The sequence below is a fragment of the Fringilla coelebs genome (genome assembly GCF_963513975.1).
Source record: "Fringilla coelebs genome assembly, chromosome: 8".
In the NCBI taxonomy this organism is placed as follows: Eukaryota; Metazoa; Chordata; class Aves; order Passeriformes; family Fringillidae; genus Fringilla; species Fringilla coelebs.
In genome coordinates, this window is record NC_140066.1 from 33,300,571 (window position 1) to 33,327,056 (window position 26,486).

General features: G+C 41.1%; 1 protein-coding gene across 1 annotated transcript in view; it reads right to left on the reverse strand.

Annotated features, from left to right (window-relative positions):
* Positions 1 to 8,502: 8,502 nt before the first annotated feature.
* Positions 8,503 to 26,486, reverse strand: part of CPXM2 (carboxypeptidase X, M14 family member 2) — a gene marked incomplete at both ends in the record, with an annotated part of 63,010 nt that continues 45,026 nt past the window's right edge. Inside the window, 8 exons of the mRNA XM_084210653.1 lie at positions 8,503 to 8,753; positions 13,694 to 13,793; positions 14,981 to 15,120; positions 19,287 to 19,584; positions 20,715 to 20,894; positions 21,697 to 21,893; positions 22,787 to 22,910; positions 25,586 to 25,674. Of these exons, the coding sequence (XP_084066779.1) occupies positions 8,503 to 8,753; positions 13,694 to 13,793; positions 14,981 to 15,120; positions 19,287 to 19,584; positions 20,715 to 20,894; positions 21,697 to 21,893; positions 22,787 to 22,910; positions 25,586 to 25,674 (1,379 nt within the window). The remainder of the gene's footprint in view (positions 8,754 to 13,693; positions 13,794 to 14,980; positions 15,121 to 19,286; positions 19,585 to 20,714; positions 20,895 to 21,696; positions 21,894 to 22,786; positions 22,911 to 25,585; positions 25,675 to 26,486) is intronic.

Consider the following 26,486-nt stretch of genomic DNA (forward strand, 5'->3'; position numbering starts at 1 on the left):
AAGGACATGGAGGGGCTGGAGGGAGTCCAGGGAAGGGAACAGAGCTGGGGAAGGGTCTGGAGGCTCAGAGGGAGCTGGAAAAGGGCTGAGCCTGGAGCAAAGGGGGCTCAGGGGGCCCTTGTGGCTCTGCACAGCTCCTGGCAGGAGGGGACAGCCGGGGGGTCGGGCTGTGCTCCAGGGAACAGGGACAGGAGAGAGGGAACGGCCCCAGGCTGGGCTCAGGGTGGACTTTGGGACAAATTTCTTCATGGAAAAGTCTGTCCAGGCCTGGCACAGCTGCCCAGGGCAGTGGTGGAGCCCCTATCCCTGGAGGGATTTAAAGCTCTGTAGGTGTGGCACTTGGGGACACAGGAATGGCAGGAGGAATGGTTGGGCTTGGAGACCTCAGAGGCTTTTCCAGCCTGAGCAATTCCATTACAAGAAAGGCTCTGTAAATTGAAGAAGATAGCTCAAATGACATTTGTATTAGTGGTTTGTTTCCTGCAGCACCCACAACGTGCTGGACCTTTCATGAACACCCAGGAGTGGCTGGGTCATGAACTTTGATGTAGAAATCCTCCTCCTTTCCCAGTGGGAATCAGACAAAGAGTGACTCCGGGTAAGCCTTGGGATGCTGATAAGGAAGCCCATCAAATGCAGTGCCAAAGGGGCTGGGCAGTTTTATCTTGATATCAGCAGCCTTTGTTTGGTTTCAGCAGACCAGAATCTGTCCTTTCCTCTCTGAAGTCTCTTTACAACCTGGCATAAACTGTGGCTGAATTATCAAATATTCCAAGGTAACATTTTCAGATACACAAGTCACAGGAGATTCTGGGGTTTCATCAGCAGGGTGGGGCTTCTCTTTTGTTTGTTTTCTTGTTCCCTCTTTTCTTTTTTCTGCATGGTGGGAGGGATGTTATAACCACTATTTTACATCCTGAGCTCTTAGGCTCACTGAAATTGAAGGAGATGCAGTCAGGGAAGCAGATAAACACTGGGGACTCCTGCACTCTGCTCTGGCTGTTGCTATATTAAGGCTGCATTGGTACAATTTGGGGTTTCTAATGTGGAACAATTGGCAGCTGTGCAGTGCTGATGCCCCCTGAGGGCTGCCTGCATTCCCATTTCTTGTGTGCCCACACAAACACACACCCCATGCTGGTGTGGGTCACAGAGATTCATTTCTACTCCATTTTTAACACCCTGATTTGCTCCTTCCTCCCCATCCACAGTTTATATTTTTCTTTCGAATAACAGGAATTTATGTTATTTTAAATTGGAAATGGGTGATTTCAACACCCTCAACATCTCAATCAACAGCTGATTGTCAAATCCCAAACTCATTGAAGGAATGCTGCTCTGACCATCCCATTCCCCACCCTGGGCTTTTATCAGCTTTGAGGTCCTTTGGTGTGAAAAAAACCCACTCAGCTTTCTGCCAGCTCCCAAATTTGAGAGTAATTTTCTGTTTGATGATAACTCACTATCAGCAGTTGCTGAAATATAATTTGCCACCATCTGCTTCTGAACTCTCTGGCTTGGACTGGCAATCTTGAAATGCCACCACTTATCCTCTTTTGTTCACCTCAGTGGCTGCTTCAGGAACATGGACTATTTGAAAATTCAGGGAAAAGGAAATTCATCCAGGAAAAATATGGGACTAGAATATTTCAACTGGAATCTTCTTTTCCATCTTTCAGTTTTCCTTCTGTAATTAGAAGTTCTGTTTCTCCCCCCTCCAGTCTCACACTTTTTCTGGTCTCTCTTCCCAAAAATCTACCAAGTTCCTTGCAGATGACAGGGATGAGTTCTAGGGAAGCTCTATTGATTTATATTTATATTGAATCAATCATGCAGCAGTCAAGGTCTTAATAATATATCTAAAGACTGTGATAATCTGAAAAATACCCTCTGGAGACTCTTACTGCTTTAAGAATGATCCATTACTCCTGAAGCTGAGATGGAAATCAGCAATTAATTTCTATGGAGGCTTTCATTAGTGAGAAACAGATTTTAAAATGCTGGATTTTCCCCATACCAGGTAGGTCTGCACACAGTGCTGAGGGTGGACAGGACCTTCAATACCCAAATTTGCAGTGACTCAGTCACCAAACTGGTCCTTGGTGACCTTTTTAGGGCAAAAGTCGCAGGAAGTATGTAAGTAAAAGCAGATAAATACCTCTGAAGAGCGACTCTCATAGTTTTAACACTCAAGGAATTTGTTTAAGTATTTTAAAAGGACCATATAGCAGCCAACAGTGGCAAAGCCCTTTAGAATTAAACTGAATAAGGAGATTTAACAGTTTATGTCTCTCTGGTGGATTGTTGATTGATTGCCTTGGTCCTTCAGTGCAATCATGGGGGTTTGGATGTTCCCAGAAATCATTATGTTCATTACAGTGGCTCCAGCTGCCCTTCATTAGCCAAATATAGAAAAATAAGGCAGATACAGGGTGGATCTTAGGAACAGAGTCAGTTTTTTCCTCCAGTTCCCATTCCTCTCCCAAGTATTCTGTAAATTCACCTGTTCTGCTCGTGAGGACAACCTTGGAGTCAGGGGATGATCCCAAATCCAGATTAATGATTCCATTCACCTGAGAGTTCCAGGGCTCACAAAACTGTAATAAATAAAAATGTGATGTTCCACTTCTCACACTGAGGCCATGGAACCAGATCCAGGTCTTGGTGGTAAGAAACAAATCTCAGAGTTAAATCTCCCCTGGTCTGGGTAAGGGAGGTTGTGCTGCCATTGCTCCTTATAAACCCAGCTATGGGATTTCTGTCACATCTAAACCACAAAAAGTAATTCAATTTCTCATCTTTTTACTTGCTGACAGTAAGGCTGGATGAATATTTAATCTTTAAATGACAGTTTACTCTGAATGCTCTTTTCTGTTGCTTTTGGGACAGCAGAGTTAATAAGAATGATTGGGCTGTTGACATAAGTGATGTATTGCATTTTAGAAAGCAGCTGCTGCAAATTAAGGGAGAGAGTTAATGACTAGAATAATTAAAATATCAGGTGGTTGAGATTACTTAGTGTAATAATAGGTGGGAATTGTTGCTGTTTTCTCTGAACACCAAGAATATTTCAGAATGCACAGCAATGCTCTTTTGTAGTGTTTTGGTTGGAAAAAATCACTTTCAAAAGTGCTGCTGTGGCATGAAAATCCAAGTGTTCTCTGCTGGGCCCCAGTCATACTCCAGGGACCTTCCCTGGAAGAGGAAAATGCTTGAAAGGGGTCTGGTCTGAAGCTCAGTTTAGTAAAGTGCAGAAAATTGTGGGATATTGGTTAATCCAGCCTGGAAATGACCAAACACCAGCGAGGGGAAGGTGGATTTGACACCTCTGAGTGTGACACCCTGCAGGTGAGCAAAGGCACTCCAACTCCTGAAAAGGCAGATTAAGTATTAAAAACATGCACCTGTAAAGTACCTTTGTGTTCACTGCCTGGAGTTTTTTACAAGCTGTCAAAAATCCAATGATTATCTTTTTTTTACTGATGAAACCACTCATTTCCCTGTTAAGTTGAAAGGTTCCACCAAAAACTGTTGACTCTGAAATTTGTTAAATGTATAAAAATATCCTTCATGTGCCTAATGAGAAAAACTGAGATGATAATTAAACTCAAGCATGTGAGCAATGTTTTAAAATTTTAATGGAAACTGTAATCTCCATCAAAATCAAACTGAGTCTCTTGTCAAGAGGACAGAGAGGCCACAAAAGTGATCAACAAATTGTTCTGCAAATTTCAGTGTGGACTTGTAAACCTCACCCAGCTATAAAGTGCCCATGAATGCTGCAAAATGTTGATTTTAGCAATGGAAGATGGCAGAGAATGATTATTTAGTGACAAGATTGCATTCACTGTTATGTTTTCATTGAATGCAAATTTTTCTGCTCAAAAATCTTAAAACATCACAGTGAAATACAAAAATGTCACCTGAAGTTTAATTACCTTCAACAAGCAATTAAAGACCAGTAAACACTTCAGATTAAGAGTATAGATATGATTTAAACTTGGAATATTAAAGAGATATCAGAAGGAAACACTAAAACTTCTAGAAGGTAATCACCTGAAGCCAAGAGGATTCAAAACTGTTTATTAAGGACTGGAAAGAGCCAAAAATCCTGTTTGTCTCTATGATAACACAAAGCAGCACAGCCAAGAGTGGTCACAAAAGCACCCATGAAATCCAGGGTATAAAATCACTGATTCTTTCACTGGGTGTGCAGCTGCTGCAGAAGGAGAGGAAAAGGGCTTGGAAAAGCTGTGTGCTCAGGGAGGGTGAAGCAGCAGAGCTTCCCTGGGCTCCGGCTGCAGGGCTGGAAGGTGTGCACAGGGCTGGCTGTCCTGCAGCAGGAGGTGATGCCACCACAATTCATACAAATTATCTCTGCTTTTACACTTCCCCCTCAGGCTTGGGGCTGCTGCCTAAATTCTCTCAGAGTCTGGTGATAAAATAAAAGGTAAAAAAAGCTCCAAATCTGGGCTTTTTTAGACCCACAGCAAAGGTATGTCATGGCAGTTTTTAAAGGTTAATTAGTGGAAGGCACTGGTGTGAATCCACCTGTGTTCTGTTTCTAGCTTGTTTTGGTGTTTCTCAGAAAGGTCAAGCACCTGGCACAATGTGACAAAAGAGACAAGGAAATCTGGCTGGGTCTCTGTCACTCACTGCTGAAATCCACACTTTGGGGAGATGTCCCAAATTCTGTGAGGATAACGAGCTGGAGTTACAGGAAAAAACCCACAACTATAGGTGGGTAAGAGAAGGGAAAGTGGATGGTGACAGAAGCTGAAAATATGTGACAGCTTAAAATATCCCATGAAAAAATGTATTTCCCAGCTAGCACAGACAATGGTTTCATTCACATTCATTTTCATCAGTGTTTTACTCACACAAAGCTCAACCTCCTGGTAAAAGCCATACTCAGATATCCCTAAAACTCCTCTGTGCCAGTAAATTAAACTTGGATCAGAGATTACCAAATGGCACTACATTTCTACCAACATGTGTAAGCAGATATCATTCCTCTAGATTCCCAACCTGACTCACCCATCCCTGGAAGTGTCCAGGGCCAGGCTGGACAGGACTTGGAGCCACCTGGGATGGTGGAAGGTGTCCCTGCCCATGGCAGGGGTGGAATGAGATGGATTTTAAGATCCTCCCAACCCAAACCAGTCTGGGATTTGATTTGCAGGTACTGAGAGCTGTCTTTGAGAGGTTACTGTACTTGCAGTGATCAGGCTGGATGAGAAAAACCCAGATGATAATGAAGCCAATAAAAATGAGCAGCTGGATAACCTGACAGGGAAGTTAAGAGAAGCCAGGCAGCTCCCACTGTGTTTTGTGATAGTCAGGGCTCTGACTGATGGTTGGCATTATCAAGCAGAATGGAGTATCTCCTGTTTTAACCTTTCATTTGTTTAACCTTTCCTGTGTGGGTGAGGTTGTGCAGCTGAATTTCTTACTACTTGGAAGGGATTGTATTTTTCTCTTTTATATCAGGGATGATCAAGATTTAGCAAAGTTCTCACATAAGAGAACAGCTATGAGCTGTTCAAATGGATCTGTAATTACAAAAGGGCTGAATCCACCCTCGAGTTTTATTTCTTGGCATCTCTGCAGGGCTGTCTGTTTTCCTACAACACTAAAAGGAAAAGAGATTTAAAACACAGACTTTAGAAAAAAAAAAAAATTACCTGTTCTAAAGAGGTGGAAAAGGCAGCTAAATAGAAAACATTGGTATCCAGATTTACGGATTTACAGATTTACTGGGTTGTGGTTTGGATGTGTCTGAAGGTAAAATAATGGTGCTGTGTATTTCAAAGGAAAGGAACATTTTAACTCCCAAGTGCATAACTACAGCAGAAAATAGGGCACACATCAGTTTGCCATCATTACATCCAGGGCAGGCATAAACAGCACAAGATATTCACACATCTGATATTCCTGGTAAAACCCCTTGGAGCCTCAGTGTTCTCCAGTGCTGGACAATCAGAAAATAATTGCACAGACAAGTCCACTTGACAGCTATTAGGCCATTTATTTAGGAATGCCTGGACTAAAATGGAGTAAGGTCACCTGCATTAGTCCCAGTTCTGCTGTGCTCAAACTCGTGTAAGCACTAGTGACAGCCAGGAAAGAACACCAAAGCCACTGTCCCCAGCAACTGAGGCCTTCAGCAATCAGAGTCCATCCAGTCTTAGCCCTGTCCAAAATTTCCCCATCAAATCCATTCCTTCTTATCAAATGAAAAATCATTTCTCACAGGAAGGACCTCAGTTCTGAGGACAAAGCACAGGAACCTCAAGGTTTGTAAAGTTAAACTCTCACACCATTATCTCAGGGTAGAAAGGCCTCACCTGCCAGGACTAAAGCAGTGCTTTCCACCTTCAATCCCATTGAAATTTGGCTATTCTGTTCCACTTCTGCCAGTGCATTCCAACCACCCTTTGTGGGACTCCAAAGAGAATCCAGCCAAAAAACTCCATTCATAACCCAAAAAATCTTGTGTGCTCTTGATCTGTAGTGATGGTCATAAAATCTACATATGCCAGTGAACACATCAAATTTAACTGCAAACAAATTGTCTGCTGTCATTACTCCATATTCCAAAATCATTTCACTTTGTTACCTGCACAAAGACATCATAAATCCCTTCCCACCTCTCAAGAAAAAAATATCTCTTCTTGACAGCTGCAGCTCTATTTGCTATACAGAAATATATGGTATATAGGATGCTGTAAGGGTGCAAAGAGGGTGAAATTAGTAAAATATAATTCCACATGATGGAATGATTGGATGAGTTGTTTACTTCTGTTACTTAATTGAAATGATACTGACTTGGAGGCATTCCATAATTTCAGTCACAGAGAATTAAAAGTGCACTCTTCTGTTTTATTGGAGCCTTTGCTGTTATTTAGTGGTATCTGCAGAACCAGGAAGGGCTGAAATTGCCAAAGAAATTTAGAAATATGAATATTTACTATGCAAGGGCTCTAGATTATGATTTTCATTCTGCAGTCTTTTACCTTTTATGTGTTTCCTTCCTTCCTTGACAATAAAAAAATTAATACAGATGGCACATGGTATTTTTACAGTAACTTTTCTACTCTGCCTTATTTTTTCCTCAGTTTCAATGATATTTTGCTGAACGTCTTTTCCAAGAATCCTATCAAACTGGCAAAAACTGTAAATAGCAATCAAAATGTTTAAACCAGAATTGTATTTGGAAGAGTATGCTGCAGTCTGCTACCAAGCATGTTAGGAGATGTTTATTTAGCCACAGACTAGCTAAAATCATGCAGCTGACTCTGTTTTTTTGGTATAATTTAGGTCATAACATTGAAGCTAATGGAGCAAAGTCGTATTTTCATCAGCTGGCACTTTGCCCAGTGTTGATTCTTTCCTAGATGTGCTCTGCACCTTTCCTGAACCTCAATCCTGTCCTGCTGGACAATTTTACTACTCAAAAGCCAACAATAAAGCACAACTCCTGCTCCCAAACAGGCATGAGGCCAGAAAAGCAGCAGCAAGAGGAGCCCAGAGCCCCTGGCATGTCACAGAAGGCAGTGGCATGAGATGTGCAGGAGCACAAAAAGCACCTCCAGTCAGGCCAAAAATGAAGATAAAAGATGGTATCAGAGGATTTGTGAATTAAGCACCTGTCAGTGACTGAGCCTCTCCTCTCATATATGACACAAGTGGCTGTATCCTCAGGAAAAACTTTTTTTAGGTCCTTCTGCCACATCAGGGGGGAAGTGCCACACCACAGTGGTCCTGATCCCAAAACCTTTTTGTCAGGTTTAGTTCATGGAATAAAATTGCAGCCTTGAAAAGCCAGAGGAGAAAACACCCTGGAATTTAACTCTGGCAGCACAAAGCATCCTTAAATCTAAACAACCCAAGCAGGAAAGCAAAGGTGGGTTACTCGCTGCAGGCTTTTTTCCTGAAATATAGTGCTTATCAAAGGGGCAACCTTCAGAGAAAGAGAGAAATTTTGACACAAGCTTTAATCACATTAAACAGAAATTGTCACCTCTCAGCTTTTCCTCCCATATGAGAATGAAACATAAAGAGTGTCAAAACTTTTTTGAGTCGCAAAAATATACCAACTTCATGCTTTAGATACTTTTTAAAATTTTTCATTCAGAACACGTCTCGTTTGTAAGTATCTCTTTTTTGCTGCTGCTGTTTTTTACCCTTTCTCTTCAATTTTTAAAGAAAACAGGTTGACAAAGGATTAAACAACCCAACAAGCAAAACATTTCATTCCAGCTCAACTCAAATCACCTTCCTCCATTCTCCCTGTCCCTCCCCTCAACCAGGGGCTCCTTTCGGTTCCACTTGAACTTCATTTCCGATTCTTTCCCCACCAAAAAATGAGAACCCCCTGAGCATCCATCCAGCTCCACAGACAGAAAGGCCTCGTGCAGAGAAAAAGGCATGAAGAGACGGGCTATGTAACTCTCACTACGACTACAGCCAGGCTGGGAGAAGCGGAGCCGGCGCCGAGCTCTACCGCCGCTGCCACCGCCGCGCCCGCTGCCGCAGCCGGCGCGCCGCCAGGCTCAGGGGCTGCTTCCCAAACTTCCTCATGATCTCCTTGATCCTGGCCAGGTTGGTCTTGGAGATGGTGAAGTCGCACTGGGTGGCCCCCATGTCGTAGCCCACCTCGCAGGTCTTGGTGGCAGCCGTGTAGCCCTCGGCCTTGACGCCCACCACGTACTCGCCCGGGTTGAGGAGACGCCAGTAATCGCCGTCAGCTCCTGGTGGGGGGAAAAAGGGAGGGTTTTCAGGGCTTTGGTCCTTTCTTGTTAAGGAAAGTGGTGTTTATAAAGTCACAGAATTGCTGAGGGTGGGAAACATCTCTAAGACCCTCAAGTACAACCATCAACCATCACCATCACGTTGACCACTAAACCATGTCCTCACGTGCCATGGCCGCCGAATTTCTGAACACTTCCACCACATCCCTGGGCAGCCTGCTCCAGTTCTTTAAAACCCTTCCCATGAAGAAATTTGCATCCAAACCTTTCCTGGGGCAACCTGAGTCCATGAGATGAGGACACAGAATCACATGGGATAAGGTGATTTGGAAGGGACCCACAAGGACCATCGAGTCCAACTCCCAGCCCTGACCATCCCAGGAGAAGTCCTTGGCTGTCACAGACATGCTTAATGAAAAATCCTTTCCTTAAGATTTTTCCTCCTGAGAAGCTGAGAAGCCTCAGGAACAAAATGCAAACAATGATTGTTTGCTGCTGTGGAATGCAGCAGGTGGATCTGGGATTGGTCTCATGTGGTTGTTTCTAATTAATGGCCAATCATAGTCCAGCTGTCCAGACTGTCTCAGTCAGTCCAAACCTTTGTTATTCATTCCTCTTCTATTCTTAGCCAGCCTTCTGATGAAATCCTTTCTTCTATTCTTTTAGTATAGTTTTAACATAATATATCCCATAAAATAATAAATCAGCCTTCTGAACATGGAGCCAACTTTTTCGTCTCTTCCCTCATCCTGGGACCCCTGCGAACACTGTCACACTTGGCCATGGGTAAGATGGCACCACAGGTAGAACCCTGCATCCTCACACCAGGAGGGTGTCCAAGGGGCTTCCCCCACCACAAATACCCCTCCTCAACCTGCCAACCCTAGAGAAAAACACCTCTCCACAATGTTTTCCAAATGATGCAAAAAGGCTCCAAACCAGCTGTCTGGTTTTGGCAGTTGGAAAGGCCTGAGGAAAAATCTGGTGATTCCCATGGGGTAGAAAAGAGCTTTCCCAAACCAATCCTAACTGATGTATCCAGAGGAGCACCAGTGAAATATCCACATCACACAACCCTGATCAGACTGCCAGGACACAGATTGTGGTGCTGTTTGTTAGGAAAAGTGTGTGAATACATAATGTCAACTCACTTTGAGGTGTAAGTAAATATTCCCTTATTCACTTACATTAAGACTTACATTGGAGTAAGGCTTAATGTAAGTAAATAAGAGAATATTTATATATTAAGCCTTACATTGGAGTTTATTACATTGATTTTCCTACAAAGTAAATTCACCAGGACGTTTAACCACCTGGTTAAATGTAAATGCACAAACCAAGCTCCTGCAATCAACTAACCTACTCACAAAAATGTATTTTAACACCTCATTGAATCAGGAGTTGTTGGCTTCTTCTTTTTCCCCACGAATGATCTCAGATATACCCATTTTATGTACCCATATGTGCATCAGGATCGTTTTAGGCTTCTTTTAAATATGATTTTAAGCACCGAGTATTCTTAGCTGTGAATTGAAAAAGGGGAAAAACTATTACCTAAAATTAGTTTTGTACTCTGTCCTGGAGAAACTCCCTGTGAATGAAAGCACATATTCAAATATGCAGTTCCATGTAAAAATAGAAATGGAACATCTCCTGCATGAGGAGGGGTTGGGGTTTTTTAGCACTGATGAGACCTGACAGCCTTACTAACACCAGCCTGGGCTCACTGGCAGAGCAGGGTGTAGCAAAAACTGAAGATGATTTGCATAAAAATATTTTATTTGGGGAAGGATCAGGCTGGTCAGCCTCTGTTTAAAGAAACAGTGTTTTAATTTAGAGTTTGGCAAAATAAAAAAATGTGTTTGCAAGCAGCAAGTGTTAACAAATGGCAGTATTGACTATACCCTGTTAGTGCAGCCTCTGTGTGCCAGAATTGTCCCTGATCAGGTCCATTCTTACATCCCAATATGATCAGGGGTTTTTAAGTCAATATAACCACATTTGGGGTGATAATAAGGTCCAAATTTGTGCATTTTTAGGAAGGGCTCTGAAAGAGGCTCTTTATTCGGTTCTCCCTCACCACTGGGACTGTTGGAAGCTGAGCAAAAGGCCAAAGCACAAATCTGCCCAAATTCCTCCTATTTACCCCCAAGGGCTCATTTTCAGCTGTAAATGCTCTGGCAATACCCCAGGGTGGGCAGAGGGCTGTGGATCCCCCAGGGGTGGCTGTGATCACATCCCTGCTCCCAGCCTGGCTTTAGCCCCAGGACTGCAAACCTGACCCACATTTTCCTGACACATTTATCAGTTCATCACAACCCCACACAGGGCCAGGAATAAACCCACACATTCACACCCCACTAGGAATTCACTGCAAAGCTGGGTATTAAACCTTCAGCAGGATGCATTTTCCCTCCTTTCCATTTAGGAGCCAGCAGACAGGAGTATTTCTGTCAGCTGTCAGTGCCCAGAATTTAATACCAGGCTAAAAGGTTGGGGTTTTCTGAAAATCAGATTAAATCCAGTAAAAAAAAAAATCAGAACAGATGGCAAAAAGAAACACAATTAAAAACACAGATAAATTTAGTAAATAATAGGTTTGCTGAAATAATAGGTTCCAGTGGGAGCAGGCTGGAGGCAGACTGCATCCATACCCACCTACTGGGGCTGGAAAAGGATTGCCATGTCTGCTTAGATAAAATAACAATGCATTACAGGACAAAGATAGCATTGCTGTGGATTTAATATGTCAGACTACTCCATAAATTCTACAATTAAGAGAAATGTTCTTTGAGCCTGATAGGACAGAGCTTAGTTACAATTAAGCAATTGTAAAAGTGCAAAAGCAATTTGTACATTTAAATGTGCCAAACTGCACTGATTTAAATACATTATAAAAATCTTTCTAATGCCTTTTTACCAACAAAAGACTCTCCAGGAAACCTGACCATAGTGCTGCAAACCCAAAGCATGTAACAACTTGAACTCAACTTTTCTGTATGGACCAGGCAGCCAGGAGTGAGGCTGGAGAGTTGTAACACCAGAATTATGCTTAGCTTGGACTAATTAGATAAATATTTAATATATAAATATATTTAATATATTAAATATTACTAAATTCTACTTCAAAATCCTTGGGGTTTGGTACATTAACTATACTGAAATCACTGCAAATTTACCAAAATATTAATAAAAATTTTTCTGGACACTGTGTGAAATTAAATTAATTACACCTTAGTTCAGAAACCACACAGAAGCATCTGTCTTTGAAATCTGGCTGTGACACAGAAGTGCTTCACCAGGAAGAAACTGCACATTTCTCCATCAATATTTGCTTTGTCATTTCCCAAATTGCAGGAAGCAACCCCCACAACTGCCTTGGCACCATGGAGGGGGAAAGGGGCATTTGTCCCCCCCAACTGAACTCTTCTTGCACAGGTTTTCTCACAGAGTCCAGCCCAAATCTGACTGTAACAACGTGGAATCACTCAGACTTAATCAATAGTCACATCTGCATCGAGGGAAAATGGAATAATTCCCCACAAAGCTCTTGCTCCTGGAATCAATGCCTTCAATTAGCCCATTAATGGTGTTAGCTGAATGTCAGCATCCCTCTCCTTCCATCAGGGATATTGTACCCAGGACAAAGCCAAACCAATCTGCTTTCATTTCAGTCCACAGGAAGAAGCAAAGGAATTTTCTCAAACCTTTAAATGTTATTACAGGGCTTTTACAGGCAACTTCTGCCTGGCTCCACAGGGCAGCTGACCACGTTAATGCAGCAGTGAAACAGCAGAGCTCTGCTCACTTGAAACAAAACTTTTGTGAATAGAGATCCTGGCCATAATTCTTCTCCTGCTTGGGCTATTTTTACATCAAGGCAACTCAGAGGTTTAAATGGGCACATTTTTCATTTTAAAAGGTATAAATGAAAGAAGACTGCTGACAATTTGCCTTCTTCCTCTGGAGTTATACATGTCATTTCAGCTTTTTGGCTCCAGCATAAATCCTCTAGTTTCAGGGACTAATGAGACGTGTATTGTTATCTGGATAACATGAAACAAGATAGAACTTTTATGTTCCCATCTCCACAGTGATTCCAGAGTGTGAGCATAAATGTCTCATTAAAAAGAAAAATTAAAGGGAATGAAATAAGTATTTTTATTTTTACTAACAAGTGCAGATGGCCTTGATCCATCGAGGCTCAGCAATAAGTCAAGACATAAATAGCTGCAAGATTCTCTGAGTGCTACAAGGTGGATTTTGGGATCTTGCACATTTATTGCACTTTTTTTTTTTCTTCCACATGACAATCCAGAGTACAGAGAGCTGGAGATTAATCACATATTGCATTAACTCCGAGCAGTACATTAATTTTGTTAACAGAGTAACACAACCCACACTTTATGGCAGACTTTCAGCACTGCCAAGGCTTCCAAGACAGGAAAAAACAGCTGATTACTTTAATTCCTACTGTCATTTCCCAGTGGTCCCATTTTGAAATATTTAAGGCAGAATCATTATTGCCTAATTAAGTATCTGTCATTCAATGCTTTCTGTCACAATGGAGACACAGCAGCACTGGAATTAATCATAAACTAAGTTAGATATCCCAAGATTGATTATTGGCTCAGATCACCTCTTCTGGCAAACATTAAAGATTTGGAACTCACAAAGTTCTGTGATATTCCATGGCCTGAAGTCAGTTTATGTGTCCAAATCTGCCTCACTCTTTACCTCAGTGGCAAAGCACATGGGACTGGCAGCAAACGAAGAGCTCAGAACACCAGTAGAGATAAAACCCCATAAAATTAGCATTCAAAACACATGTGGATGTGGTACTTAGGAACATGGTACAGTGGGTTTGTTTTTGAGCCACAAATCTGTTCTTTTGCACGAATGTTTTGTATTTTTATTTGTTTTTGTTTGTTTTTTTTTACCTGTGCGAATGTCATGGTTCACGCCTTCCACTGAAATAACAGCATTTGGAATTCCCTTCCCATGCACATCCTTCACAATGCCTTTGATGCCACGATGGACCTGGGAAGAGAATTAAAAAAAAAAAACAAGTAAATATTGCACAGCAAAGAACAGTAATATTCCTAGGAACTTACAATGAATCTTTAATTCCATAAGTGGATTTTATTTTTATATTCCTACTTTATGGCTTGCAACATTGTGGAACATCATTATTAACCCTGTAGCAGCCCTTCAGGCATTAACTTGTGAATCAGTTTGTGAATTTTGTTAGGATTCCTGAGGCATCAAATACAGATAAAAAGAACAGAGGAAGCAACAGATACAGTATCGGGGTCTTTTTCCATCAGCCCTTTCTGGCAAGCTCAGGGCCCAGATCACACTTTCAGAAGCTTCATTATTTTATTGCCTGAAGTCAAACCAGCCTGGCTGAAGTGCTATGTCTATCAAAAATACCAATAACCACATAATTAGTCATGCAAGAAAAATAATAGGTGTTGGAACCCTAGTTGCTAAGATTTTTAGACTTTCTGTACTATCAGGCACTGACCCCCCAAAAACCACTATATTTAACCTAAAACCATTAAAAAACTTCCAAAATTAAATAATAAAACTGAAATTGTAAGTGTGAAGTCTAAATAAAAGTGTATAATATCACATAATATAAAACTTAAAGTTTAAAGTTTTAGAATATAATAATATATATAAAATAAAATGAAAGTTTTAAAACAGAAACTAATCCTTCTTCTTCACCACCTTCTTCACAAATTTAAGTAGTATTATATAATTAAATAAAAAAATGGACATTACAAAGCACAAGTAACAAATTAAGTTAAAAATAATTTAAGTATAATTTCTTAATTAGACAAGCTATCCTTAAAAAAAACTTGTAAAAAAAATACAACTCCATTTTTAGTTGATTAATAAACTACTGTAAAACTCACAACTTATAAAATGAATCTATATAAATATAAAAATACATTAATATTATAATATAACACTATATATTATAATAATATATATTATTAATATACTATAATATACTATATTATACTGTAGTATAATATAATATAATTAATATAATATAATATAAAAATTGTATATATTATTATTTATTAGTATAATATGTTATTAATACCAATATATATTATTAATGTAATTTAAATTATATTAATAAATGTAAATATATAAACTAATACAAATAAAACTAATAAACATCTAAATCCAAACAAATTATACCAGGTGAGTACCTGTTCCATAAAAACAATCAGGGACTCGCGGTTGTTTTCCCACTCCTCTGGCAGCTCGCTCTCGTGGGGATATTTGTCACAGCCAACATAGATGGAGAGCTCAAAGCAGTTTGTGTGCAGGTAGCTGAAGTCATTGATGCCTGCCAGTATTGGGGAAAAAGGGAACAACTTCATGGCCTTTTTAATCTATTGATCAGATCTGAGTTTTTAAGCAAATTAATGTAACTTCTGTATACACAAGTTGGGCATTCATCCAGCTGGCTTAGCCCGCAGATTTGGAAGGGAAAAAAGTTTTTAGAAGTGCCAAATGTTCTGTAACAAAGCACCAGAGTGCTCAGGGCGAGGTTGGACAGGTGTTCTGGGTTACAAGCTGTGGCTGGGGTGTGAATTCTATCCCCATCTGGCAGAGCTGGGCAGTTCTCTGCTGTTCCTTAGGCAGTTTTTCCAACCCTCCCTCCAGATCCCTTCTGTCCACGGCCAGTGAGTGTCCCTGCAGGGCTGATCACATTCCATCATCCCATGGGGAGATGCTGTGCCCAGGGCAGGAGCCAAGCATTCCTACCTGGATACAATCTGGGATTTCACACATTCCTACCTGGATACAATCTGGGATTTCACACATTCCTACCTGGATACAATCTGCCCTGGAACAGCATAGCAGCCTTTGCCCAATGCATTCCCAGAGGAGCAGCTTTCTCCTGCCCTGCATTCCCAGAGGGAGAGCAGGCCCATCTCCAGCAGCCCTGGAGCTCCAGAGGAAAACTCCCCCCTTGTGCAGGATCCTGCTGCAGCAGAACCACAGCAGGAGCGCTGAGACCCCATGGGATGGGACTGTGCCACCACCCTGACACACAGGGGACAGGGCATGCTCTGGCTCTGGCAGTGCTGTTTTATATTACTGCATTTTTATTTTATTTTTATTTTCTTCCCTAATAGAGAACTGTTATTCCTATTCCCATATCTTTGCCTGAGAGCCCTTTAATTTCAAATTTATAATAATTCTGAGGGAGGGGGGTTTACATTTTCCATTTCAGGGGAGGCTCCTGCCTTCCTTAGCAGACACCTGTCTGTTCAAACCAAGGCAACAGGGCTTGGAGCAATCTGGGATAATGAAAAGTTGTTCCAAGCAGGGGTGGAATTCCATGGGCTTTAAGGTCCCTTCCAACCCAAACCCTTCTGGGATTCTATTGATGGAGGAGATGGGGACACAACCAGGAGAAAGGTACCTCTCTACAAGAAATATTTGTGCTTTTTAAAGAAAGGTCTAAGCATTCCTAATCTTGGACATTACCCACAGAGCAGCTGTCCTTTATGAGTGCCCTGGGTAGAAATGGAGTTGTCTGTGTTGGGTGGCAGGGAGGTGCAGCTGTTCACCCAATTCACAGAATTCCCATTTGATAGAACCCTGAATGCCAGGACACAGAGCTATGTGCTCACAGGGGCTGTTATGTAAAAGTGATTTATCAGAGCAGTTGGTGAAAGAGTTCCTCAGTCTGTTTTCCTCCCTGAGTAATCTAACTGATAGAAAAGCCAGAAAAATCAAGGCAGTAATAATTATTTTATGTTAGATAGGGTGTCTGTAGTTTGTAAGAAATAAAAGGGTCTCTTTTCTCCCTATCACGGTGCTGCAGAAGACTGGGGTCTGCCCTGTTTTCTGCAATAGGGATTTCCATCAGAAATATGTCCTAATGAAGACCCAGGAACCCCAGTGCCTCCAGTCTCTGAGGAGCTGCAGTTTAATTCTGCACTGCAGAGACCACTGTAACCTTTGCAAAGGGCTGGAGCACTAAGGAGGGCTGTCTTTACATACAGAGCTCAAATATTGCCATTCTCCAGATTTCTCTCCTGTTTCTCACCATTATTTTTCCTCCTTATTAGTTCTCCACTCTCCCACAGATAATGAGATACAGAACATGAACACTAGAGGAAGAAATTCTGTGAGCTTCATTTCTTGTTCAACCTGCACTTCTAATAAGAAAATATTTTAAAATATGTTTCTTAATGATCATTAATTGTTATGTTTTAAATAGCAAAGATTAGCAGGAGTTGCATCCACTGAGTGCTTCTGACCAAGAAGAGTTAAACCAAAATCCCTGTTCCTGTCCAATTAGCACAGAGCAGTAGTCAAGTATTTAATGAGCCCTCAGTGCCTTCTGGAAGCAGAGCAGGAAGATTATATAATACAGATGTTAAACTTTTCACTTTTGTTGATGGGGAAAACCTAAACATCAGCCAGTGGCATATGCTACTCTACATAAATGTGCTTCCCCTCCACTTGAGAAACAGCCACAATTATTTTCCCCTCACATACTGTATAACATCCTGATTAATCTGCTGTGAAATGTTTTGCCATACACACTAATTGCTCAGTTTTAATACGTGTATTTAAGAAAATGGCCTTGTGTTGCCAAGAGCAACTCTTTCCTAGTGCCTGAACATGCAAATCCAGCCTCAAAAACACAGGAAATAAAATTAAATCAATCCCTTTTTAGCCTCTGTGCAGTTCATCCACTGCAGAAACTTCATATGTAAAATTTCTGAAGAACTTGCATTCACTGCAGTCAAAATAATATGAAGGAAATATCATGGCTGGGTTTTAAAGGCATGAGGAGGTGTTGGGTATCTGTAGTTCACATGCTTCTCTAGGGACTGAAATGAAATCTAATATTTCTAAATTAAATAAATACTAAAGATTCATTTAATATTTAAATAAATAGTAAATATTTTCTAAATGAAATTAATCTAATGCCATCTAAATTTTCCCATGGCATAAGCAGTGAGAAGTTTCTGTGAAGGACCACTGCAAGGAAGCAGATGGATGAGGAGAGGGGCAGTTTCCAGGTGTGGTGCAATGAGGAGATGCCACCCACACAAGAGGATGGGTGGGAGAGCTTCTTCAAGCACTTTTTTAGAGGTCTTACCACAAGAGCAGGACATAAATCACAATTAAAACATCATCAAGAAATAAAGCAAATCAGATGAAACAAATCCAAAATGTAATTGGTCCTAAGAAATCAGGGTAATATTCAGCATCTATATTGTCCATCTTTACTTAATGGAACTCAGTGTGACAGCTGTTAGTGACAAGGCCAATATCATCTTTTCTGGATTGATTCATAATGATGTTTCTTGAAACACTTAGGAAAATTAAATTCATAAATTAGATAATTAAGGGGTCAAGTTAGCTCTCAGAGAATGCTTTAGAATCTGCAGAAATGCACAGGAATGTACTGTCAGACCTAAGAGTTCAAGGTTTCCCCCAAACTCACCCAACACTTTTTAACCTCCTAAAAAAATATTTGAAAAGCTAATTCTCAACTGTAGCCTTTAAAGGCTGGCCAGCACCAACTCCACATGGGCCAACATAAAAGCCATAAAAGCCACGTCCAAAATCCCAAAATGTTTACGCAGTGGAAGTACCTGCAAGTTCCAAACATGAGCCAGGTTCAGCTAAACCTGGGTTTCAGAGACACTGCCCTGCATCTGTTTGCCATTAGTGCTGTTCCTGCTGTCAGCCCACTGGTGGCAGATGCCAGTCTCATTTCCTAATTTCAGGGAATATGTTGCTGGACTGATGCACTTAGAAAAACATGAGGATTTTGAGCAAAGGCAAACATGCCTAATGCTGTTAAAAATGGGCTTCTAATTGGGATTTCCTGGAAATCAGGGTTTTGGCCACACCACAGGCCATGGCTTCCCCTCTGTGCTCCCTAACAGGGTGACAGGCTCGGGTGTGTGGAGATTGATCCAGGCTGTGATTTCTCCTGGCAGCAGGAATGCCTGGGGAGCCCATGCAAAATTTAAGTGTAAGGACGTCCAGGTGCTTTAGAAATAGGAGAGCAGCAGGCAAACAGTAGCTTTTTATGGCATTTCATTGCAACTGCCAGTGAATGTAGGTGAGAGCTGATCTGAGGCTGAGTTCAGTCAGCAGGAGGCTGAAATCAGGATTTCCTTATCTGAGAGCCACTGGAATCTCTCCCTGAAGCTTCAGCTCTGACACTGGCTGTGCTGCTTGGCAGCAGTTTGCTTCTTGTCACCTTGTGTGGGGGTTTGCACTGGGTTGGTTTCTTCCTGACGAACTGCCTTGAGTGCACAGAGTTTTTAAAGCTAAAGCTCTGCATGTGCATTTTTGGAAAACTTGGCTGCAAAAGAAGCGGTCACCAGGTATTAATGACAGCAGTGACATCTGGAAATATTCCTCCTAGAACACACATTTTTACCACCACCGCCGCTGCAACGCGCACCAGGCAGCGCCGGCATTACCCTAATTAGCAAGGGAACGCTAATTGGAGCTTCTACCACTTACTTCCAGCCACGGTGTGCCACGAGGCTCCGTTGACAGTGCCATCCTCCTTCTGGAAGTCCTCGGTGTGGCAGGCTCTCCTCCTGGCATCCGTCATCAGGCGGTGCGTGGAGGCGTAGGAGTACGCCAGCCAGCGGAACACGTGGTCGTCGGGGGTGGGCGTGTAGTCCTGGGTTTTCCACATGGACCTCACCATGTCGTAGGGATAGGCCACCACCAGCTCTCCCCCCTGCAGGTTGCCCCCCAGCACAAAAGGGATTTTTTCCATCCAGGCGATGATGGCCCGCGTCTCCACCGCCACCTGGGAGAAGAAGCGGCGGCAGATCTGGTTCAGCGCGGAAATGTGAGCGTGCTGCTTCAGAGGGAGAGCAGGATCGGGAGTGCCTGAGAGTGAGGGGCCAGCAGAAGGGGTGTGGGCAAGGAGAAGGCCTTCTTTAAACTATGGTGCTCGTCAGCCATCCTTGGGAGGTCACAGACAGCCCTGAAGAGCTTACAGAACCTTCACAGCAGTAATTTATGGAACAGGAACATCTATGTCGAGTGACCAGGAACTGGCAGAGGTGCCAGATGGTGACACTGCTCCCCCTCTTTGTTTGTAAAATAAGGGGTTGTAAATGTAGAAATAACAGCCATAAATTAAAACACAGGAAGTTTCACCTCAAGATGAGGATGAACTTTTCCATGAGGGTGGAAGAGCACTGGAACAGCTGCACATGGAGATCATGGAGTCTCCCTCTCTGGAAACATCCCAAACACACCTGGATGTGTTCCTGTGTCACCTGCTCCAGGTGACCCTGCCTTGGATTGATCTCCAGAGGCCCCCTTTAAACTGTAATTATTCCATAATTTTGTGATTTTAAAGTGCTAAAAACTGCCACAGTGAAGCTGCTATTAATAGCTGCCATTCTAATTCAAAGATCAGGCCAAAATAAGTTAGATTTCTGGCACTACAATCCAACAAATGACATTAACATAAACCACAGCACTGGGTTTGCCTATGCCTGATGATTCAAGGTAAGAATATATTTCAAGTAAGAGCAAGTAAGAAAATCCCAGGACAAATCTGTGAGTGAGTTTTCAAAGAGCTCATCTATGCCACAAAACTTGGGAGAAGCCTGATCCAAATGGCTGAGCTCATGCTGTGCTTTTCCTTGTCTACCTTGCTGCCTAAAAGTTGGGTTTGGAGCCCTTCAGGTTCTTGTGATAGCTGATGGAAAAGAAAATCCTCTAGGAAACAGTTTCTTCCTCAAGACCTGCCCCTAAATCCTGGGGGAAAATGGTGCTTTTGGGGTGCATCTTTATTTCCACTGACATAAAGGAAATTATTAGATCAGGTGTGGAACTTCACTCCCAGGTTATTCATTTATTGTGAAATATAAATCTCACTCAGCACATCCCAGCCTTTGTGTCCCCTCTCCTGGCCTTACTCACAGTGGCATTTTCAGACAGGTACCAGTCAGGGATCGGGATGTGATGGTTTGGAACTTTTCTTTTACTCTTCTTCTGATCTTCTGACTCCCAGAGCAGAGAGTTGAGGTCAGGGAAGTTATTGTTGATGTCAATGCCGTCCTGAGTCCATCGTCCTAGAGACCAGCCCCCCAGTTCTGAACCCTTAGATTAAAAAAAAAAAAAAGAAAAAGAAAATTAAAGTTCATTTAGAATCCAGAAACCTGTGAGCCCCTGCAGAAAGTTTGGGAATGTGCCAGAGGTAATTCTATACAGAGAAATGGAAGATTAATTAATTAACTGAATTAAATCATTGATGCTTTTTAAAAAAATTGCATGAAATCTTGAATGAGGTGAAGGAAAACCCATGAAAACTATTTGAGGTTGGCCAAAATATATCTCTCAATGGAGACAGCAGACATTCCCTCCAATGACTGTGATTTTGACTTTCCTGTTCCAGTCTTCTGCAGACTGCTCTGGAAGATTTTCCAGTGCATTTGACCAGCCCCTACAATTTTTCCTGGTGTCTGTCTTCTTCCAGACTGAATTATTACGATGCCCAACACATCGTGCTCTCCTTAAAGGCACATTATTAAATTTCAGCTGTGGAGGAATGCAAATTTTCACGTGCTGAGCTTGGTTTCTCATGAGAAACAGATTGCATGGATTTTCCATATTCCATAATGGTGTTCCCATGGCTCTGTACACCTCAGGATGGTTTTCTCTGGCAGTCTTTGTGACCCTCCTTTCATGTACATTTTCCTGTTAGCCAACACCACATCAAATACTGCTTCTTTCAGCTTTTTCCCAAGATGGTTTGTGTTTACTTTGATGTGCCCATCTTTTCATTTTTAAATCTCGATCGCTCGCAAAACGCGATCTTTGAAGAAAATAAAGACAAGAGGAGAATTTTTCATCCATCTACTGGAAAGAAAGAATTCCTTGGTGTGCTCATCATCCTAATTACCGCTTTATAGGCCTTGTCATATCCATCAGGGTTCACTGAGGGCAGCAGGTGGATCCTGGTGTCCTGGATGAGGTGCACAATGCGGGGGTTCCCAGCCAGGTATTCCTGGCACATGAACTGCATGAGCAGAAGGATCAGCTCTCGTCCAAGCACTTCATTCCCATGAGCTCCTGCAATGTAGTGGAATTCTGGCTCCCCTGTGGGAAAAAAACACAGGGCAGAGTTGTAGTCAGAGCAGCAAATCAAATCTCTATCAAACAGCTTCAATGTCAATCAGCAACATTTCACTTACAGAGTGTTGGAGAAACATCTCAGCTGCACAGACGAGAGGTGAAAATGTCACTTTGGAGAAATAAATTGCTTTCTGTTGCTATTTTAGAACTGGCTTATGCATTAGTGATATCTAAAGCCACTGAGTAAAACCTCTAAAGCCCATATTTGATTAAACAGATCTTTAATTATACTCACAACTTCAGCATGTTAGAGGTAGATATTAACAGTTTTGAAGGTCTAAAAGTCACATGAAAAATCCTTTACTGGAAGAGAATTTTCCTAATAACCAATCTAAGGATATTATTCATGGATACAGCAAAGCACAAAATTCCTTTTTTCCAACAGCTGTCCCAGGCACTATCACAGTAAGAAGGACCAAAGATTGAATTAGTTTTTTCTATGCTGAAGAATTATATCATGGTAGGAAAATGAACCCCAGACCTCATGAGTAAAAAATTATTTGGAGATTTGACCTTAATGCTTGCAATGCATTAAGGTAAATTTCTATCCAAAGCTACATCAATCCCATAACTAAAATCCACCCCCAGTATTAAAGCTCACTTTTATTTTATTACTGTGAAGAATGATCATTAAAGAATTTGATGCCACATTCAAAATGTCCTCTATGTGTGCTCACCCTCCCCTTCCCAATTTAGAAATTCAGCACTGAGGTTCCTCCCACATACGTTTGAAATCTTTGCTGCCATAAATATAATTCCATCAGCGATAATTAGTGCAGATATGGAGGAAGAGGAGGGGGGAAAAAGCCAAATCCCAACACCCCTTCAACAGATTTAGTTAAAATTAAAATCCTAACCAACTTCGTGTTCTCCTGGGTTGTCAGAAATCTCTACTGCATACAGCTTCAGTCCTTGGTTGCTTTTTCCAATATTGTAAATTCTTGTGATATTTGGGCACATTTTATTCACGGTTTTCATCAGCTGCCAACAAAAAAAAGAGGAAAAAAAAACCTTAGACAATTCAGCATCAAAATAGCTCTACGATGAATTGGTTCATTCTAAATTGGATGTGGCACAAGCTCTTGATTTGCTTCTCTGATTACTTTTTAGTTGTAAAAACTTTACCTTTAGTTCATGAATTTATAGTTCTGCTATCTCATTTTTAAAACATTATTCCATGGAGAGTAATTCAAATAATGGAGAAAGAGTAATTCAAATAATGGAGAATAATTAAAACAACCACACTCTGTGAGGTACTGCAGATAAGGGACTTGAGGTGACCCAGGGTTCCAGTGCACAGAAATGCATTTATTTTGCAGGTTGCCACATTTCAATAGAAATAGGAAGTTTTCCACTCTGCCAGCAAGCAGAGATATTGCATTAAAAGCAGTTCTATTTTAGCTAAAGGCTAAAACCCTGCTGTATAAATAATGTTACTGACTCAGGCCTGTGTTTACTAATTCCTCTCCTCACACCTTCTTCAAATGGAAGCAAACTGAGCTGGATGATGTTTCCCTGCATCCATGCAGCTCCACAAGCTGAGAAATGGGGACTGTGAGCCTGTGTGTTCAGAGCTCCTCTGAAACCCCTGACCCTGAAAATTCCACGTGCAGAAGCCTTCCTGACATTCCTGGTGCTCCAGTGCTCACAGGAAACCAGGAACATCAATTTAGAAAAGTGGTTGAAAGTATGGAAATGCTCATTAATAGTAAGAAAAACGCCCAGAACCAAGTTCAAAGTCTATTACATTCAGTGGAAATATTTGTATTGGCCTCAGCAAACTCCCCATCATCTGTTTAATTGCAAACATGTGATTATTTTCTGAGTCAAAGAACTTTTCCTGCATTAGAGCCTTTGTAGTAACACTTACTATGACTCTTTTGGTAACAGGTAATGCAGTGGAGTTAATGGAAATACAATGCTGAAAAACAACATACTTCATATTTGATCTTCTCATTCTCATTTCCTACAAATGGCACAATATTTCACCTATGATCTGGGTTTGTTGTATCAAAGACAAGGTTGTACTCAAATACCCACATCAAACATGTAACAGCTTCCAGTATCACATGAATATATACAAATACATGCACAGGAATGAACAAATAAGAAATATTTTGGGCTGTGAAACAATCCTGCACACAAAACATTGACTGGAAGAAGAAATTTGAATGCTCTTTTACAAGGAGAAAACTGGAGCTGCAAATTTCATCTTCCTAACCAGAGAGTTCTATTAAAATCACCTGACACTGAGAAAATCCCTCCCTCTCACAAATACTTGACTTATTGCAATGTAATGTGATGCTTCCAAAACATGGCCCAGGGAACACCATCTCCTCCTCCTCCTTCTGTGTTGATAACAAATCAAAAACCAGCATTTTTCTAGCATGGTTTATGATGAAGTAGCCAAGAAAAGTGACAATAATGCAGATTTTGGGGGTTGGGGATGTTTTTGATTGTTGTTGTTTGTTTGTTTGTTTGTTTGTTTGTTTTTAATAAGAAGTGGACTCTGGCAGTTATTATTCCATTTTGCACTGAAGTTTTGAGAATAGTTTTGGGTATATAAGACTTGCTGCAATGCAACTCATAATATTCTGCCCATCAGGAATTAAAATCCAGTGAGCTCTAAAAAAATTAACTATTTTGACACAGAAATTGGGAGAGCACAAAGTTCACAATTCCCAGCCACAGTCAGAGATTTTCCATTTGTATGAAGAGTGCAAAACCATTCTGGTTTAAAGCTGTGGATTTTTTCCCCAAGATATTTCCAACCTGACCAACCTGTCTTTCTGCAATGACAACATAAATACATTTTATTTTATTGTTCTTGACAGTAATTATGCCAATTGAGTTCCTACTCGTCTAATCTTTGTGCTGAGAAATATAGGCCATGAAATCTCTACCAAAATAAACGTGTGACTCAGTACACAATTGCTCAATAAACCCCAGTGGTGATTCATGCAGTATAAATACACTGAAAATCCAGCACACAGCAAGTGATTCACACACATCAAGTCCAAACATATTATCTTTATATTTGAAGAGAAAGTGGGCAGAAATATTTCTTAAGGACAACCCACACTTGTGTCTGTGGTGATATGAAGCAAGATTAAAAACAATAACAAAGCCAAGAACTTGTTTGAAGTTAAAGGAAAAAGATTAACAACGCTGGTAGGTTTAAAATTACAGTAGCAGAGGGTTTTTTGGTTTTTTTCTGGTGTTTCTGGTGAATTTTTGCTGATTTTCACAACTGTGAATATGGAATTGGACTCTACAGTTTATTCTGATTATTCAAACCCACAGAAATAGATGAGAAAAGTGATGGCTAAATCAGAGTCAAATCTAGAAGGAGAAATCACTGTTTCATTCACCACTCCAATACATATAAAAGAAACAGAGTGGCACATTATATGAAAATAGTTCCTCTGTCACATAGTGTCAACTCTTTCAGGTTTATTTATGGACAAATTAAGACTTTGGGATTTTATTGGACTGCTTCTTTTAATAGATTAAAACAGAGAAAATAGTATTAAAACCATATTGCTGACAGAGTTTAAAATGAAACTAATATTTTACTTTTTGTGGAATTCAGATTCCACAGGGCTGAAAAACCTGCACCCATCCACCCTCCATCACACACCATCCTCTTTGCCTACCTGCCTCATCTCCTTGTAGTTGTGATGCTTAAAGTCCAGATTATCAGTGGTTGTCATTTCATTTCTTCTGTGGTAATAATTGTTTGGGTCTGAGAAAAGAAAAAAAGGAGTTTTCTCATGCTTAGGAATTTCAAATATAGAAATGCTTTGGCACAATGCATGTAAGAAACTTGGAAATCTGAATTCCACTGCCCTGTGTGCAACTAAACCGGGTTTTCAAAAGCAAAACTCAGAGAAGCAACTAATTTGAGATATTTCTAATCACTGCACAAATCAATTCATACAGATCCAAACAAAAGCAAGGAGGCACCAGCTTTCCAGACAGCTCCTCTGCACAAAAAACCCAAACTTCAATAGAAAAGCAGAAGGGCAGCCTTAGGCTGCAGAGGAGGGAAAAAGTCATTGGGAAATGATGAGTCAGATGCAAGATAAAAGAGTGGAAGAAAAATCAAATTAGAGGAAAAAGCCACAGTAAATGCTTTGTGTCCACTTGATTAATTTACTGTTGCAAGGAATTTTAGTTTTCCTGATGAGTATTTGCCAAGTCCATGCATTGATTGCAAAACATGGAAAGGAATAATTTGGCATATTAAGCACTCCTAATTATCTTCCAAAGGAGTTCCTGTGGAAGTCAGAGGCGCTTCTTACTAAAAATTCACATATTCACTTGTTTATGGATATTATTTATAGTTTGTTAACTTTGAAGTATCAAAGGAGGATGTGTGGTTAGAAAAGAATCTTTTGTCTCCTTGCCATTCCAGGCCCTTCACCTGGGAAAAAAAAACCCAAAACAAACAGGCCAAGATTGTTATGGCTCAGCTTTGAAGTTCCTGATAGATGTGCTTCTAGCCTAATCTATTATGATTTATTTTCAAAGACAAACAAGTCTATTTGGAAAACA